General features: G+C 48.9%; 1 protein-coding gene across 1 annotated transcript; it reads right to left on the reverse strand.

Moving 5' to 3' along the window:
- Positions 1 to 2474: 2474 nt before the first annotated feature.
- LOC135829255 (polycystin-1-like protein 3) lies at positions 2475 to 15022 on the reverse strand. Its single transcript, XM_065341658.1, has 8 exons — positions 12119 to 15022; positions 11179 to 11298; positions 9238 to 9299; positions 8076 to 8381; positions 7197 to 7733; positions 6123 to 6569; positions 2955 to 3062; positions 2475 to 2707 (listed from the first exon to the last, which is right to left on the reverse strand). The coding sequence occupies exons 3-8, from the start codon at positions 9242 to 9244 to the stop codon at positions 2475 to 2477; spliced, it is 1638 nt and encodes a 545-aa protein (XP_065197730.1). The 5' UTR covers positions 9245 to 9299; positions 11179 to 11298; positions 12119 to 15022.
- Between the last annotated feature and the right edge of the window lie 859 nt (positions 15023 to 15881).

Genomic DNA, 15881 nt, shown 5'->3' on the forward strand with positions numbered 1-15881 from the left:
CCTACAAGGGCAAAAAGTCGAAATATTTATACTCCAAACCTGGGCACAAGGATGCTTAAAGGACTATTTTTCGTTTTAGGTACGAGCCACCTTAAGAACCAACTGCCACAGCGATCAAACTGGCATTACCCTCGCTGTTGTTGCACTGCAAGCTCTGCAGTGCACCAGTGCCTGGCACTATCCTGGAGGCGCAAGAAAGTCCTCTCACACAAAGAGCAGTTGACAGCAGCAGCTGCACCACTAAACATGCTGTGCGAAGAAGATGCATCACCCTCTGCCCAGGTGTATACTGCCCTCCACTCGGCACGAGACTCACGCACGCACATGCGCGCACACACACACACATACACATACACACACATACAAACACATACCTACACATACACACACACAATCTGCGGACACACACATACACACATACACACACACATATAGAAAGACACACAACACATAATAGCAAAATACCTGTTATCTCTCGAAAGTCAATTATGGTCAAAGAGGAGATGTCAATGATTTGAAGTATATCCAGGCCTCGCAGCAGTCCAGGATAGTGTACTGCAAGGTAGAGTAGATGACCCAGTGTCTTCATTGGTAGCAGCAGTACCACCTGGATGGAATCCCAGGCGCCTGTGTAGATGACCTGAATTTTCTCCTTGGAGAAGGTAAGGTCCTCCAGGTCCTCAATCACTTCCCTTCGGATCCTATGTTGAGTGTAGTCGTCAGGCTCTCCGTTGATGATGATTTGGACCAATGTCCTTATATCTCCTCCTGCAGGACACATGTAGATTCACGTACATGACCGCACACGCACGCACGCACGCACGCACGCACGCACGCACGCACGCACGCACGCACGCACGCACGCACGCACGCACGCACGCACGCACGCACGCACGCACGCACGCACGCACGCACGCACGCACGCACGCACGCACGCACACACACACACACACACACACAAACAGACACATGCTCACATACACACACAAACAGACACATGCTCACACAAACAGACACATGCTCACACACACACACACACAAACAGACACATGCTCACATACACACATCACACCCATATAAACATGCATTGTGAGTAATGTAGGTCTGCACACGCACATGCCCGCCCAGACACCTAAGCCAGCAGCAATTCTGGTTGGCACATGGGTGGCGCTGACCTCATCGTGAAGATGGCTACATTTATATGTGGTCTGCACCGCTCTTAGTAACTTCTGAATCTGGGTACTGATTGCATCGATACAACAACTTCTTGCAATGCTTGAATTTGTGTTTTCCGGTCGACTTGACTTGATGTACATTGTGATTTCAAATCGCCATCATGCAGTTTTCCCTCTCTGCAGATGCCTGACTGATGTACAAGATGATTATGTGTAACTTCTATCACCAGCCATGCATCGATGAGTGCACATACAGTAGCCGCACATAAAGGGGAAGTTAAGACAAAAATCAAAAATTCACCAATTGTAGTCTTCGGGGTGCTGAGTCGAATGGTGTTGGTCCGAGAAAGCTGAGACGCTCCCTTCCTACTTGAATCCCAATCGAACTCGCGCACTTCCCCCGAAACTGGGTGACTTAGCCCTACTAGATGGGGATTTGTATGCAAAATGTCACTAAAAGCGCCATTTCGTTCTTATAAAAGCACGGATGACCGCGATTGGCCCATATGTTGTAGTCTTTTGGACGCCGAGTCGACTGGTTGTGGTCCGAAAAGGCTGCGATGCAGCGTTCCTTCTTTATTCCCAATCGAACGTGGTTGAACAAGCAAGCGGTCACGTGCTCTTGCGTACACCAGTCACCTGGTCACCGTGCCTGCAGCCTGAGTGCAGGGTACAACTTACTAGCCTGTTTGACCTTTTTTGGGTGCAGTCCTGTCACTCGAGTTGAACTCGAGTTGAACCTTGGTGTGAAAGTTGTCGCCTGCTGGCGTGGTGACCAGGTGATTTGGGCACCCAGGAGCACGTGACCCCTTGTTCAACTATGTTCGATTGGGAATAGAGGAGGAACGCTGCATCGCAGCCTTTTCGGACCAAAACCAGTCGACTTCGCGTCCAAAAGACTACAACATACGGGCCAATCGCGGTCATCCGTGCTTTTATAAGAACGAAATAGCGCTCTTAGTAACATTTTGCATACAAATCCCCATCTAGTAGCGCACAGTCACCCAGTTTCGATGGAAGTGCGCGAGTTCGATTGGGATTCGAGGAGGAAGGGAGCGTCTCAGCTTTCTCGGACCAAGACCATTCGACTCAGCACCCCGAAGACTACAACTGGTGAAATTTTGGTTTTTGCCTCAACTTCCCCTTTAAACGTACCCGGCTCTGGCCAGGTTGCAAGAGTTGTGTCAGGTACACATGCACATGGTTGGTTTGAAATCCTGGAGCAGAATCTATAGTATTGGTCTACCAGTCTGTTTCTGGGTACAGGAGTAGAATTTTGTCCTTCTTAACTGTTCACTTTCAATAAACATGAAAGATGTAGAGAACGGGATATTTCAAACCTTTTCTTTCCACTCGCACGAGTGCAGGATCAGTTATTCTGCTCTTCGACTTGATTCTGACATTATCCTTATTGAGGTGCTGCTTGGATAAACTGTCAAAGATAATTCCATCACAGTCATCCACAGATGTCCTCAGTTTGCTGTCCAAAAAGACCGTGACTCGAGCATTGCGCAGATCATCTTCCGTCCATTCTGGCCATTCACATTGTTGAGGAATTGATATGGAAGAAATCACAACAAACATTCACAGTCAATATATTGCAAACCTGAGTAGCGACCGTACAACCGTGGGTGGACCAGATCCTAATCCATGCCACCTGGATCCGGATTCTAACAATCGAACAGGTCCAAAGACTGCGAATCCGGATCCCAGGCCCACGGATTTGCACAATCCAACATGTCCTAAATGCCCACTTAAGGCATGCCCTACATACCTTACCTTCGGTGTCTGAGCTAGCAGCTGAGCCGGACAACCCTGAGTCACCTTCATACATTTCGGGGCTGTCCAGGAGGGACTGAGACTTGTGCAGCAGAGAGGCCTGGGAATCTGAAACATGCAGCAGGGCAAATTAGAGCAGTCACATTGGAACAGTCACTTGTGCACAAAGTTTAAAATCTTCTCTACTGATGTTCTGTGAATTCAGGTCACCAGTTATGGTAACTAAAGGTAGAGAGAATGTATATGAGTAAAGTTACACACAGAAATACTTCCTCTGTGCAGAGAGTGCTCGATACCCTCATATCTCTCTCTCTCTATCTCTCTATCTCTCCATCTCTTTCTCTCCATCTCTTTCTCTCTCTCTCTCTCTCTCTCTCTCCCTCCCTCTCCCTCTCCCTCTCCCTCTCCCTCTCCCTCTCCCTCTCCCTCTCCCTCTCCCTCTCCCTCTCCCTCTCCCTCTCCCTCTCCCTCTCCCTCTCCCTCTCCCTCTCCCTCTCCCTCTCCCTCTCCCTCTCCCTCTCCCTCTCCCTCTCCCTCTCCCTCTCCTCTCTCTCTCTCTCTCTCTCTCTCTCTCTCTCTCTCTCTCTCTCTCTCTCTCTCTCTCCCTCTCCCTCCCTCTCCCTCTCCCTCTCCCTCTCCCTCTCCCTCTCCCTCTCCCTCTCCCTCTCCCTCTCCCTCTTCCTCTTCCTCTTCCTCTCCCTCTCCCTCTCCCTCTCTCTCTCTCTCTCTCTCTCTCTCTCTCTCTCTCTCTCTCTCTCTCTCTCTCTCTCTCATCCGGACCTCCAAATTACAGGCACATTGCTCTGCCAGGCACCCTGTGGGTGAAGTTTAGTGGAAATATTACTAATCTTTTGGCAACGTTTAGTTGAAATAGTGATCATTCTGACCCTTCCCCATCAAAATGTATGTGATTCAGAGATACGAATATTTCAAAGTTATCCGTAGTGCATGGTCCGGTCCCAGACTGCCTGGATAAGAGAGGTATGAGTGTACATAGAAATGACACAGCTGGCTTTAATGCAAATTCAGCTGCAACCATGAAACAGCCTCATGCTAATGTGATCTAAATACAAAGTAATAACTCGATTTAAAATATTTAAAAACACGGGGAGGAGACAAAAATTTGATAACCGCAATCAATAAAACTAGCTGAACCGACATTTGTGCACTTTATTCATGCAATGTAAAAAACGGTGGAGACGATGTGCAATAAAACGATGCAAATATGAAGAAATGGTCCGGTCCCACTGCCTCCTCCTGATCCTCCGCCATCGGTTCTTGCGGCGGTGGAGCTTGCCAGTGGCAGACCGCGAGCAACACTGACAGCTGCATTAACACTACAAATGCGGTCTCAAAAAGACCCACCTTGCATATCAGTAACTCCCACACCAACACCAACAACGCAATCTACAGCAACCACAACTAATCCACCATCCAAGCCCATAATTGAAAGACCAAGACGATCAACAGCCAACTACAACAGAAGCTACGCACTCAGCGGACGAGGGCGAAAGGAGGGACGTGATAGCAGGATGACGGCCGAGTTGAGTTCAATGGACCCGGTCAGGCGGGATGGACGAGACAGAGAGAGTACAGAGGAAGCGGAGGATGGAACGGATGGCGGAGGGAGCAGTGAGTCGGAGAGCAGTGATGGGAGTGATGGTGAGAGTGCCGGTGAGAGTGTTAGTGTTGTGCGTAGGTTTCGTGGTAGCAAGTCTTCAGTGTACAATCATCTGCTGGCTAGTCCTGATTGTTGCAATTCGTATTCCGACTCTTCGTTCACTGTATTGTGCCGTGGTCGTCATGGTTATGGACTACAGTTAAAAGTGTTGGAAGCTATCTATCAGCGTCTGTACAAGCCTAATTTGTGTGTACAGAAAGATAGTATAATTGGGTTGAAATTGTTCAAGTAACGTGTCGTGTTTAGTGCGGCCAAGCTTGGCCGTTAATGTTCTAGGTGTAATGTACTGCTGTTATGTGTTATCACGTTGTCTTTCCTTCTTTTCTCCTTTGTTCATTTCTCGCTTTGATTGTGAAAATTCACACTTGTAAATTTCACTGTTGTTGCTCTTAGTGTTATTTCTTTAACTTAGATTTTCTATAATAGTTCAATTTTTGTTTCAGTGTCCTTTAAGCCTAGTTCACATTCGACGGGGCGCGACGGGACGCGACGTAAGGATCGACGGGAAGCGACGGGACGGTCTGACAGCGTCCAATGTGAACACCAGGAACGGGAACGCAACCGTACTACCGTACAGATCGGGAAGCGACGGGAAGAGTTGGATCGATCCAACTTTTCATACCGTAGACGGGCGTAGACGGGGACGCAAGCGTACAAAACGGCTGCAATTCGAGTGTGAACAGGAGATGGCGTCGTGCGCCGACTGCTCCCGATTCGTACTTGGAAATTTTTAGCATTTCGAACACTGCGCTTCCCATGATAACTCACAGAATGGCTAGCACGACTTGAGTTGAATTTTAGCAACATAAGATCTCATGTCACTTATTGTATTTAGGGATAGTTCAGAAGCGTGACAGACGAACTATTCTATCATTTCCTGGGGCTATTATTTGAATGCCACAACTTTCAGGGCTAATTTTTTGGTTTTCACGAAAAACTGGTATTGTGAACTTGATTCCGCTTCTTTCAAGGAGAAATAATTGAAAAGAAGTCCCGAAAAACGAGAAATTAGGTCCAAAAGTCACCCCGTCACGGACCGTGCCTTATGACTCGCGCCGTTCGACGGTGAACGTCGCAACGACTGCTGCATGTCGTGTCGTACGAATCGTACAGGATTTTACAGCTCACCCCAGCCCTCCCGACAAGCCCTTACGTCCCGTACCGTCGGCGTTGTGTCGATTGTGAACTAGGCTTTAGTACAACGACGATTCCTGATGAGTGTTGTACGAAAACTTGTTTGAATCCATATTTTTTCCCTACACCATTTCTTCATATTTTCATCGTTTTATTGCACATCGTCTCCACCGTTTTTTACATTGCATGAATAAAGTACACAAATGTCGGTTCAGCTAGTTTTATTGATTGCGGTTAATAACCCGATGCAAAATGATGTTTCATGCAGAAACCGTTTCATAGTCAATGACTTCCACTAGCACATGCACATTATAGATAACAGGTATACAAGCTTCCAAGGACATACCGCTTACCTGGACTGGTATGAGCCATACTTGGAGCAGACACATAGTCAATATGCCTGGACATTTCCTCGGTGAATGCTCTGCCAACATTGCTTAGTAGGGCCCTCTTGGCTTGCGGCTCGAGAGGCAGTGAAGAAGCATGTCTTACAACTGCAGCTGCTGCCATCTGTGCCGTGTTTTCAAGGTGGACTGACGCTGGTGGCTGTGTACTCTGCTGCAAAGCAGTTCCTCTCCTAGCAGCATTACCAACAGCAGCACACCTGCCAGTGCTAGTGTTATCTGAGCTGGCAATGGGATGTGTTGTAGTGGCTTGGGTGGGTGCACTCATACAGGTCTGGCTAAGACCAAATGTAGTCTCTGCCGTAGTAGAAGGACCTGACATTGATGATGGTGATCTACCAGTGGAGGAGCAAGCTAAGGCTGCACCGGGCTGCAGAGCAAGAGGTGGTTGTGCACCTGCCACAAGTACACCAGCACACAGACATGTCCGCATCCACAAACCGATTATGTGATTTCAGGTTGCCATAATTATTTGTATAAGCTTGCAAACACTCATACATCAAATTCCATTGATTTTATTCAAGAATGTTTCCATGGTGAATGGCTGGTGTCATGACACCTCAGTACATACTGATGTTTTCAAGTCTATTTCACATTCACCATAAAGCTAACGAGACAGGCCGTAGAAAATGTACGGGTGGCTGGGGTGACCTGTAGACAGTCTTGTCATTCGTACAGTATGACATGCAGCAGCTATTGCAATAGCCAACATAACTCATTGTGAGGCATAAAGCTGTGGCCCATGATCAGTTGACTCAATGCCTTTTAAATTCTTGTTTTTCATTATTCAAATGGTAACCATAGGAATTGATTTATCATGTCGTCTGACACACTCCTGGACTATCACTAATCAGACATAAATAATACACAGTGTACGGTAATACGGTTTCATTCCTGTTCCTAGCGTTGATTGCCGATGGAGTCCTTTGCAACCATGACCATCCCTGCAACTTCCCGTAGCTTCTTACGTTGCTTCCTGTTGCGTCCCCTTCGAATGTCAACTATAACGCAAGCAAAACTCACCGGGATGATGGCAATGATGAAGTGCTGGTACAGCTGGTACTGTGGCTGTTGCTCCTGGTTCTGACTCTGCTCTTGCTCCATGCGCACGTTCTGACATTGTCGTTCCGATTGGAAACCTTGCCTGGAGTGACGCTTGAGGGGTTAATACAGTTGCTGATGACGCCACTGCTACTGCTCCTGCCATTGCCCCTGCTGCTGCTGCTGCTGCTGCTGTGGTTGCTGCTGCTGCTGCTCCTGCCATTGCCCCTGCTGCTGGTGCTGCCATTGATGCTGCTGTTACTCCAGCTACTTCTCCTCCTTCTGCTCCTGGTCTTGCTGCTGCAGTTCTGCTTTTCATCGGTGGACACAGTGGTGCTAATTGCTGTCCAAGTGGCGATGGACTCGTTGCCCCTGCAGTGGATTGATACGCTGCATATCCTGCTGACGCAACCGCTGCTGTTGTGCAGTCTTCAGTTGGCATGGTTACAGGTGGGTCTGCTCTGGCTGCTATGGCGTTGGCTGACTCTGGTTGCTTAGCAGCAACACACGAGGACAATGCTGGGGTCACATGACATAGGGAAAACAGAGATAGAAACAAGAAAAACACAAAGGGCAGTAGGAAGAAAATCAGATTACAAGGAAAGCACTATGGGACCCAGGACACTGTACAAGATACGATTCCAGTGAGTGGGTGTTGGTAGTAAATAAGGGGGTGGAAGACAGGAAAAAGTAGCTATGCAAGTCAACCAATCAAGGGCAATAACAGTCTTTGTCCATAATCGGTAGGTGAGATCAGAGATGTAATAACCAGAGCTCTATTTGCACAATGAACAATTTTGTTATGAAAATCAGGGAGAGGATGTGTGCAGAATCATTTTTCTTCGTGAGAGTTCCTCTCACCTTGTTGAACACGGTATTGTGGTAAGAGCTGAATCATCTGATGATATCGGTCGGTGTAGCCCATTTCCAGAATGACATTACACAGACCCTGATAGGTGTCCATTTCACCAGGAGCAAGGATTGAAACGACTTTTTCATTGTGGGCCGCACCTCCCTGTTGTGCTTGTATAAGTTTAAGATCATCAATGCGGTCGCGGTCTTTGATCAAACCCCGGCGCTGGACAAGCTTCCGGAATTGATCAGGATCAAGACGTTGAATCCATAGCTGGATATCGCAGACAAACTCTTCAGAATCAAATGGGTTTTCTGAAGAAAGAGAAATTGATCACAAACAAGACACTCATGTGTGTTGTGAGGAACCGTAAATTTCTAGTAATGTTGCTGTGGATCAGGTTTCATGCCGGTACCAGGTGGAGCTCCTGGAATTCTGGCCTGGATTTTCAGCATTTAAGCGGTGTTCTATTTGATTGAGCATCTAACGCATTGCAGCGGAAAAGTACACAATAGTAAAGAGTACTTTTGATGCTCGTAGTAACTTTTAGCACAATATGTCCCTCCCTTCCCATTGCTGTTAAGGTGGTGGTGTGGGTGGTCTTTATGGTGGTGGTGGTGGTGGTGGTGGTGGTTGTGGATGTTGTGGTGGTGTTGGCGGCGGCGGCGGCGGCGGCGGTGGTGCTGCTGCTAGCCTGGTCTACTCCACACAGCTGTTTGAAGTAGCTTTTTCTGGCCAATGAATGGTAACCACTCAGAAGAATGAAATAAGAGCGAGGAGAATGAGAAAGAGAAGAAAGGCGTGTGCGACCATAGTCGTCGATAATTGAACCCGCAACCTCTCAATAGGAAATCGACTGCACCTACCACTGCACCATATGGCCCACATACGGGTTGGTATGGTGGAGCAGAGAAGAATAGTGTACACACAACCAACCTGATCAGTGTACTAACTCTGCAGTCAAGTGTTACAGGAACAACTTGGGTAGTGAAAGAACTGAGTATTCCAAATAAGCATAATCTGACTATCCTGCCTCTTGGGTCAGGTGCAATTCCACTCAATTTCCAGCCAAGACTCGTACACTTAGTGATGTGATTTACATACATAACTAGTAAGGAATGCAAGATCGTAACAAGTCTCGACTCATAGACAAACCGACCAAGCACTCACCATCCATCGTGCGAAAATGCTCTCATACCAACCGTGTAGTAATGATCTGTAGGAGGAGAGAGCTAAACAGAGAAATGTAGAATGATTGATTGATAGAAAGATGGAAATTAGCACAGGAAGGGAGAAGAAACCACAGAGATTGTGAGTTGGAGGGAGGTAGAAAGAGATATGACGACCCAGAACAGGATACATGTCAACATCAGTACTTACACCCCCCCCCCCCCCACACACACACATACACGTACACCCATATACAGTCGTGGACATTGGAAACCCGGTCGCAGGTCAGACCGCCCAAGGGCGCTGGCCATGCGGTCATCAGTACGTATATGGTACATGCACGAAACGTTCTGTACGCACTGAGGGCGCACGCCCCGGTCATCTGACCTGATTTCCATGTCCACGACAGTACCTCATTGAGTCATAGTGTAAAGGTAGGAAACAAGAGCAGCTGCAACACACGATCATAAGGGTTTTGACCCCGGGAGGCCTGTTGCAGTCTCCCATTGGGCAGGGCCGATTTTTACACCCTCTCGTATGACATCGCTTGTCTTGGTAGCGCTTGGGATCAGAAGGTCAAGGCCCCGATATGAAGTCGCATAGACCACGGACTATGTAGAACTTCAAACCACGGTCCAAACACATTTCCCTTCTCAAACACTGATTTGTTTGAGGTATGTCAAACCGTAGGTATTCCCTATTTGGACACTCCGATCTACCGGGCATTCCTGTCAACATAGCACTCTCCTGAGTCTACAAACACAATACATTAATTTCTCTTCATCAAAATTGCGCCAAGAAAATGGCCTGCCTTCTAAAACGGATACCTGTTCTGAGTTTTTGTCGTCAACATTTCCAGCAATGAAATCCAATCGAGTGAACCAAGTCAGCACCCTGCAGTAGTTCACATCCGAGTGTTGCCAGGTCTAGGGCTGCGGATAGCCTGGCGTGGCATTAATCCACCTGGACGGATTTCATTGAGCAGTAGTGTACTTGAAGACAGTTTTTTTTCTTACTTCATATACCACTGAACCATTAGATGCTGCACAGCAGGGGCGGTGGCATATTGGATGCAAGTGTTTTTTTATTTATTCCCGTAGCTATGCAGAAGACATTACTTCAGTAACGTCTGGCGCTAGCCAGGGTCCACACAGCTTTAATTAGGTATTTGTTTGTTTGTTTGTGTGTTTGTGTCACGCCTGGCGCTATCCCGTATCTGTCCCGTACCGTGCCGTACCATCAAACACAGCTGGCCACATACAGCTGGCCGCAATATTCAAATAGGGCATTCAAACGCAAGATCATAACGTGAAGCAACTTGGAAGAATGAGTGTGAATGCGAAGTGTATGGGAGAATGCATGTAGGGCGATAGTGCGGGTTCGAATCCCAGGTTATGCCTAAAAAATAGGAGAATTGAAAAATCTATCACATCCCTATGCTTTTTTTTGCCTAGGTCATCAAGGCGGTAGACGGTGTCGTATTACCCTCGACCGTACCTGTCCCGTACCTGACCCGTACAGTACCGTGCCATCAAAGACGGCTGGCCACAATGCATTTTCAAATAGGGCTTTCAAATGCAAGATCATAACGTGAAGCAACGTGGAAGAACTAGTATGTATGCGAAGTGTATCGGGGGATGCATGCAGGGCTATAGTGCGGGTTCGAATCCCAGGTTATTTCTTTTTTTTAAGGAGAAATTTATATGAATTTATAACATCCCTATGCGTTTTTTGTCTAGGTCATCAAGACAAAAAAACATAGCGTAGGGCCCTGAGCTTCCAAGCTCTCTCGTTTATTTATTTATTTTTTACAATTAAACACACACCATGCGGGGCAGAAGTATCTCCTCCGACCAAGGGTCTTGGATTCATCGTTACTAAGTACTCTAGCATCAATATGCACCGATAATGAGAGTTCTAAAGTATATTATACTGTCTTACCTGGGCCAGATTACCGACAACAGTGCTAGCCACAATACTGGCCGCAGTACTGGTGCTTGTGTGCTGACTTCTCACCAATGGAAACAGTGAATGTTTGGAAATTTTGACTGGCACGGGTAGCTGCAAACAGCAAGACAGAGAGAGTTAGTGAGAAAATGAGCAAGTGAGAAAGAGAGATAGCAGATATCCATGGAGAAACAGAGAAAGACACACACAAAGAGAGGAGAAAGAGAGATCGCAGATATCCATGGAGAAACAGAGAAAGACACACACAAAGAGAGGGGAAAGAGAGAGAGATAGAAAGTGACAGACAGATAAACACAAAGAGAAACAGAGACTGACAATGACAAGAAAAATAGTAAACTGATGAGATATCTGAAACTGGCGTATTGAGCCAATAATAAAAGTAGAAAGGAAAAGGACATATGGAAACGAGTTAAGAGTAACTCTCCACCACTGTAACTAGATACTATAATTATACAGTCAGAAAGTGCACTAACTAGGCACAAAACTGACAGAGTACTGAGACATTCGACGTCCTGACACCTAGCTAATAATATTAATATTGATGAGATATCAATATTAATTTGGCTGCAGACCAGCCAATCACTGGTCAAGATGGGACAATCTGTAGCAACATGAAGTATCATTGACCCCCCTTTGCACTATGCATATGTCGTCGGTTTTTTTTATGACCTGACGATAGCCCTTCCGATTACTCTCTCACATGTACCACAAACAGAGGACTGATATTTTGTCTTCACTCCAAAGAGAGTCTCAAGAAGAAGGCAAAACCAGAACAACAAGAATGCGTCCAAATGCAAGCATGCGCAACCTGCGCAGTCCGCGCACGGTCCGCACGCGGTCCGCACACCGACCACGCGGACCCCGCACACCGACCACGCGGACCCAGCACACACGTGCCAAAAGGGGCACATACCCTCCAAAAGGGCAGGGACAACATACGTCCACATAAAAAATCCATCCTCTCCTGAGGATGGGAGAGAAGAAAAACAAAAAGAGAAGACAGACAGGAGAAGAAGACAGGAAGAAGAAAGAAATGAAATATGTACATCATAGATAGGCGAATACAAAAGAGGCACAGACGAGACCATTGGGCAAGTGACGAGTAGGCCAGGAGGGTTGACACCAGCCGGGAGCCCCGCGAAACTGTGCAACAATGAAGGAACATGAAAGCAACATTTTCAAAGAGGACCCCGGCTGGCGAGCTGCTCCACCTATTTATGCCCTATCCTTGTAGGGATCTTTTCCAGAACAGCACCAACCTAGGACACCACTCACCCAAAGGAAACGACGAACAAAAAACTACAGAATGAGGAAAAATTTTGGTAATTCGTTAACACAATGGACCTCAACGAGGGAGACCAGTTCCGACCCCACAGGGGGAGTGGAAGGCGCACTGTCCGGCACCCTACCAGCTGGTGACGGAGCAGCGAGGGCGGCGCGACGCTGCGCCGCTCGGTGTGCCCGGCGCCTCCGGCGAGAGCGGCGAGGCACCACTGGCCCTGGCGCTGCAGACATCACCGGCGAGGGAGCGGTCAGAAGGGAAGTCGGACGCAGGTCTTCGGGAAGCGAATCGAAAAACGTTTTCCACTCCTCGATTAGGTCCAACACCATTTCCGGGTCGGCGAGGGCGACACTGAGCAAAAAAAGACAAGAAAAAAGAGAAGAGAAAGACGAAACAAAACCAACTGGGAGTATCCATGGTATAAAATATTGATATTACCAAACCCACCACGAGAGGTCTAACTGACCCTCCTCAAGGGCAGCATAGCCACCCGGGGGCAGGGCACACCTCCGCCGAGGATGTGGTGTCCCGGGCGGAGTAGGATGGGTGGGAGAAACCGGAGAGCTCTGCGTCGGGGTCACCAACGGACTACCCAGCAAGGAAGAGGAACCCAGGCGAGGAGAATCAGGACTCGGGGCAGGGGTACCCGGGGGGACTACCCACCAAGGGAGGGGAACCCTGAGCACCAACAGGCAGCACAGCCACCGGAGATGGGGGAGGTGTGGGGAGGTAACCCGGGGGCTGAACCAACCCTGGGACCGACCACGCAAATGGGGCCGGCAGAAACAGAGCGGGCCCACCCATGGAGGCAACCGCCGGTCTTTCAGGCGTGGCGGGCCCGGTAGCTGGAACCCCTGGGGAAACAACTACCTTACCCTGCACCACCCGCAACCTATCCACATGCACAGTCAGGTGCTTAGAATGTCGGGGTGAAGGAGGAGGACCCACCCCGACAATAGCACACACAACTCCCTTCACCACTCCCACCTGCCAGGGGCCAGTCCAGGGGCGGAACAGCTTAGGGCTGGACCCAGGGGGCGGAATAGCGTGGAGCCAAACATAGTCCCCAGGTTGTACCCTGGGTAGTTTAGTTCGGCGATCGTACGCTGCCTTAGCCACTCTCTGGGCTACACCGAGGCGGTCACAACGCCAAAAGCCTGACCCAAAGACGACCCAAGATTGGACAAGTACACAGGCAAAGGGGCTTCGACGGGGGTATTAGGTGGAGGTAAGAACAAGTCTAAGGGTAGACGGGCCTCCCTCCCAAACAGGACAAAATGGGGAGTAAGCCCGGTAGAGCGGTGGACCCCTGTATTGTAGCCAAATTGCACCAGGGAAAGATGTTTGTCCCACGAGGCCTGATCACCCTCGACGTTCCGCCCGAAGAGCAATCTGAATAGTGCGATTGGCCTGCTCTACCAAGCCATCGGACTGAGGCCGGTACGGGGTCGTGCGGGACTTACACACCCCCAACAACTGACACAGGCATGACATAAGACGACTCTCAAAATGTGTGCCCTGATCCGTGTGCAACTGGCTAGGAACACCAAACTTCATACCCGTTCGACCAAAAGGTCCGCCACCGTCTCAGCTCTCATGTCCTGCAGGGGAAGAATTTCAACCCATTTAGAAAAATCGTCCCCAACCACTAGGGTATATTTATTACCACGAGCAGTGAGAGGTAGGGGTCCCATGATATCCAGGGCGATGACCTCAAACGGGGCACCCACACGCACAGTGCCGAGCGGGACTTTTGCAGCCCTAGGCGGATCTTAGCCACGCTCGCACACTGTACAACATTTACAAAACACCGAGACATCGACCGACATTCCCGGCCAGTATGCGACTTTATGAAGCCGAGCCAATGTGCGGTCTGAACCAAAATGGCCAGGTATTTGACCAGCGTGCGCCTCGGCCAAAAATTGGGGGCGCAACACCACCGGAACCACTAACTGGCGGGCAAGCAATGGCAACGTGTCATGGTACAAAACATCGTCTACCATGGTCATGGTCTCGGACTGAGTCAGCAGAGTACGAACTACAGAACTATCGCCATCCTGAACGAGCTGAGTGGCAGCCAACCGGCCTATCACGACATGTAGCTCGGCATCATTTTGTTGAGCCTCGCGAATGTCACAAGCGGTAGGCGTAAAAAAAGACACTACATTAACTGACAGGTCAGTGTCAACCTACCGACTTAATCCATCTGCATTCCCATGCTGCGCTCCTGGCCGGTGTTCCACGGTAAAGTGAAACTCCCCTAACGTGCTGAGCCAACGGGCAATCTGACCTTCCGGATTTTTAAAGTGCATCAGCCAACGCAGACTACCGTGGTCTGTCGGAAGCAAAAACGGGCGCAACAGAATGTACGGTCTGAATGTACGACATGCCCAAACCACCGCTAGCAATTCCAATTTAGTTATGGCATAATTTCTTTCAGCGGCCGAGCAGGACCGACCTGATGTTCAGCTGACCACGCAGACGAAACGTCCCTACGGAGCAGATCATGCAGCGGATGTGCGATCGCGGCAAAGCGGGTAATAACTTTAGATTGGCTGGCGCCTTCCACTCACGTACTGCCTGAACCTTTTCTGGATCAGTTGAGATCCCCTCTGCCGAAACCACATGGTCAAGGAAATGAACCTCTCCTAATAGGAGATGGCATTTCTTTGGTTTAATCTTCCACTTGGCATATCGCAACGCGGTCAACACCGCCTCCAACCTGAGCAAGTGGTCTCGAAATGTGTGCGAGAAAAAAATGACAACGTCCAAATAAACTAAACAATACAGGGGAGAAAGACACCGCTGGACAGCATACATCATGCGTTGAAATGTGGCCGGAGCATTACATAGACCAGAAGGCATACTTTTAAACTCATAGAGACCCTGTGGCGTGATGAAAGCTGTTTTCTCCTGGTCTTTCCCCGCCACCGGAACTTGCCAATAGCCGGACTGTAAGTCTAGTGTCGAGAAAAACTGAGCCCCACCCAGCCTATCGAGTGTATCATCAATCCGAGGTAATGGGTAGGAGTCCTTGTGGGTGACGTCATTCAGTTTACGGTAGTCTACACAAAACCGGACCGAATCGTCGGGCTTTTTTACCAATACAATGGGGTTAGCCCAAGGGGACACACTAGGGGAGATGATACCCTTTCCCAACATCTTCTCCACCTCCTCGGCAACAATCCTAACCCTGGGCGGGGGAAGGCGTTGGGGCCTTGGCGGATAGGGTGTGTGGTCCCTGTATCAATAACATGTTCGAAAATAGGGGTTTCCCCAACATCACAGTCGCCTTCTGCAATCACATCCCCAAAAGGTGTTCAAGAGACTGACCAGAGATTGGCGTTCCTGCGCCGTGCCCGCAAAGCGAGAGAGATCAAACCGGTCCGCCGGA

Source organism: Sycon ciliatum, chromosome 13 (genome assembly GCF_964019385.1).
Source record: "Sycon ciliatum chromosome 13, ocSycCili1.1, whole genome shotgun sequence".
Lineage (NCBI taxonomy): Eukaryota > Metazoa > Porifera > Calcarea > Leucosolenida > Sycettidae > Sycon > Sycon ciliatum.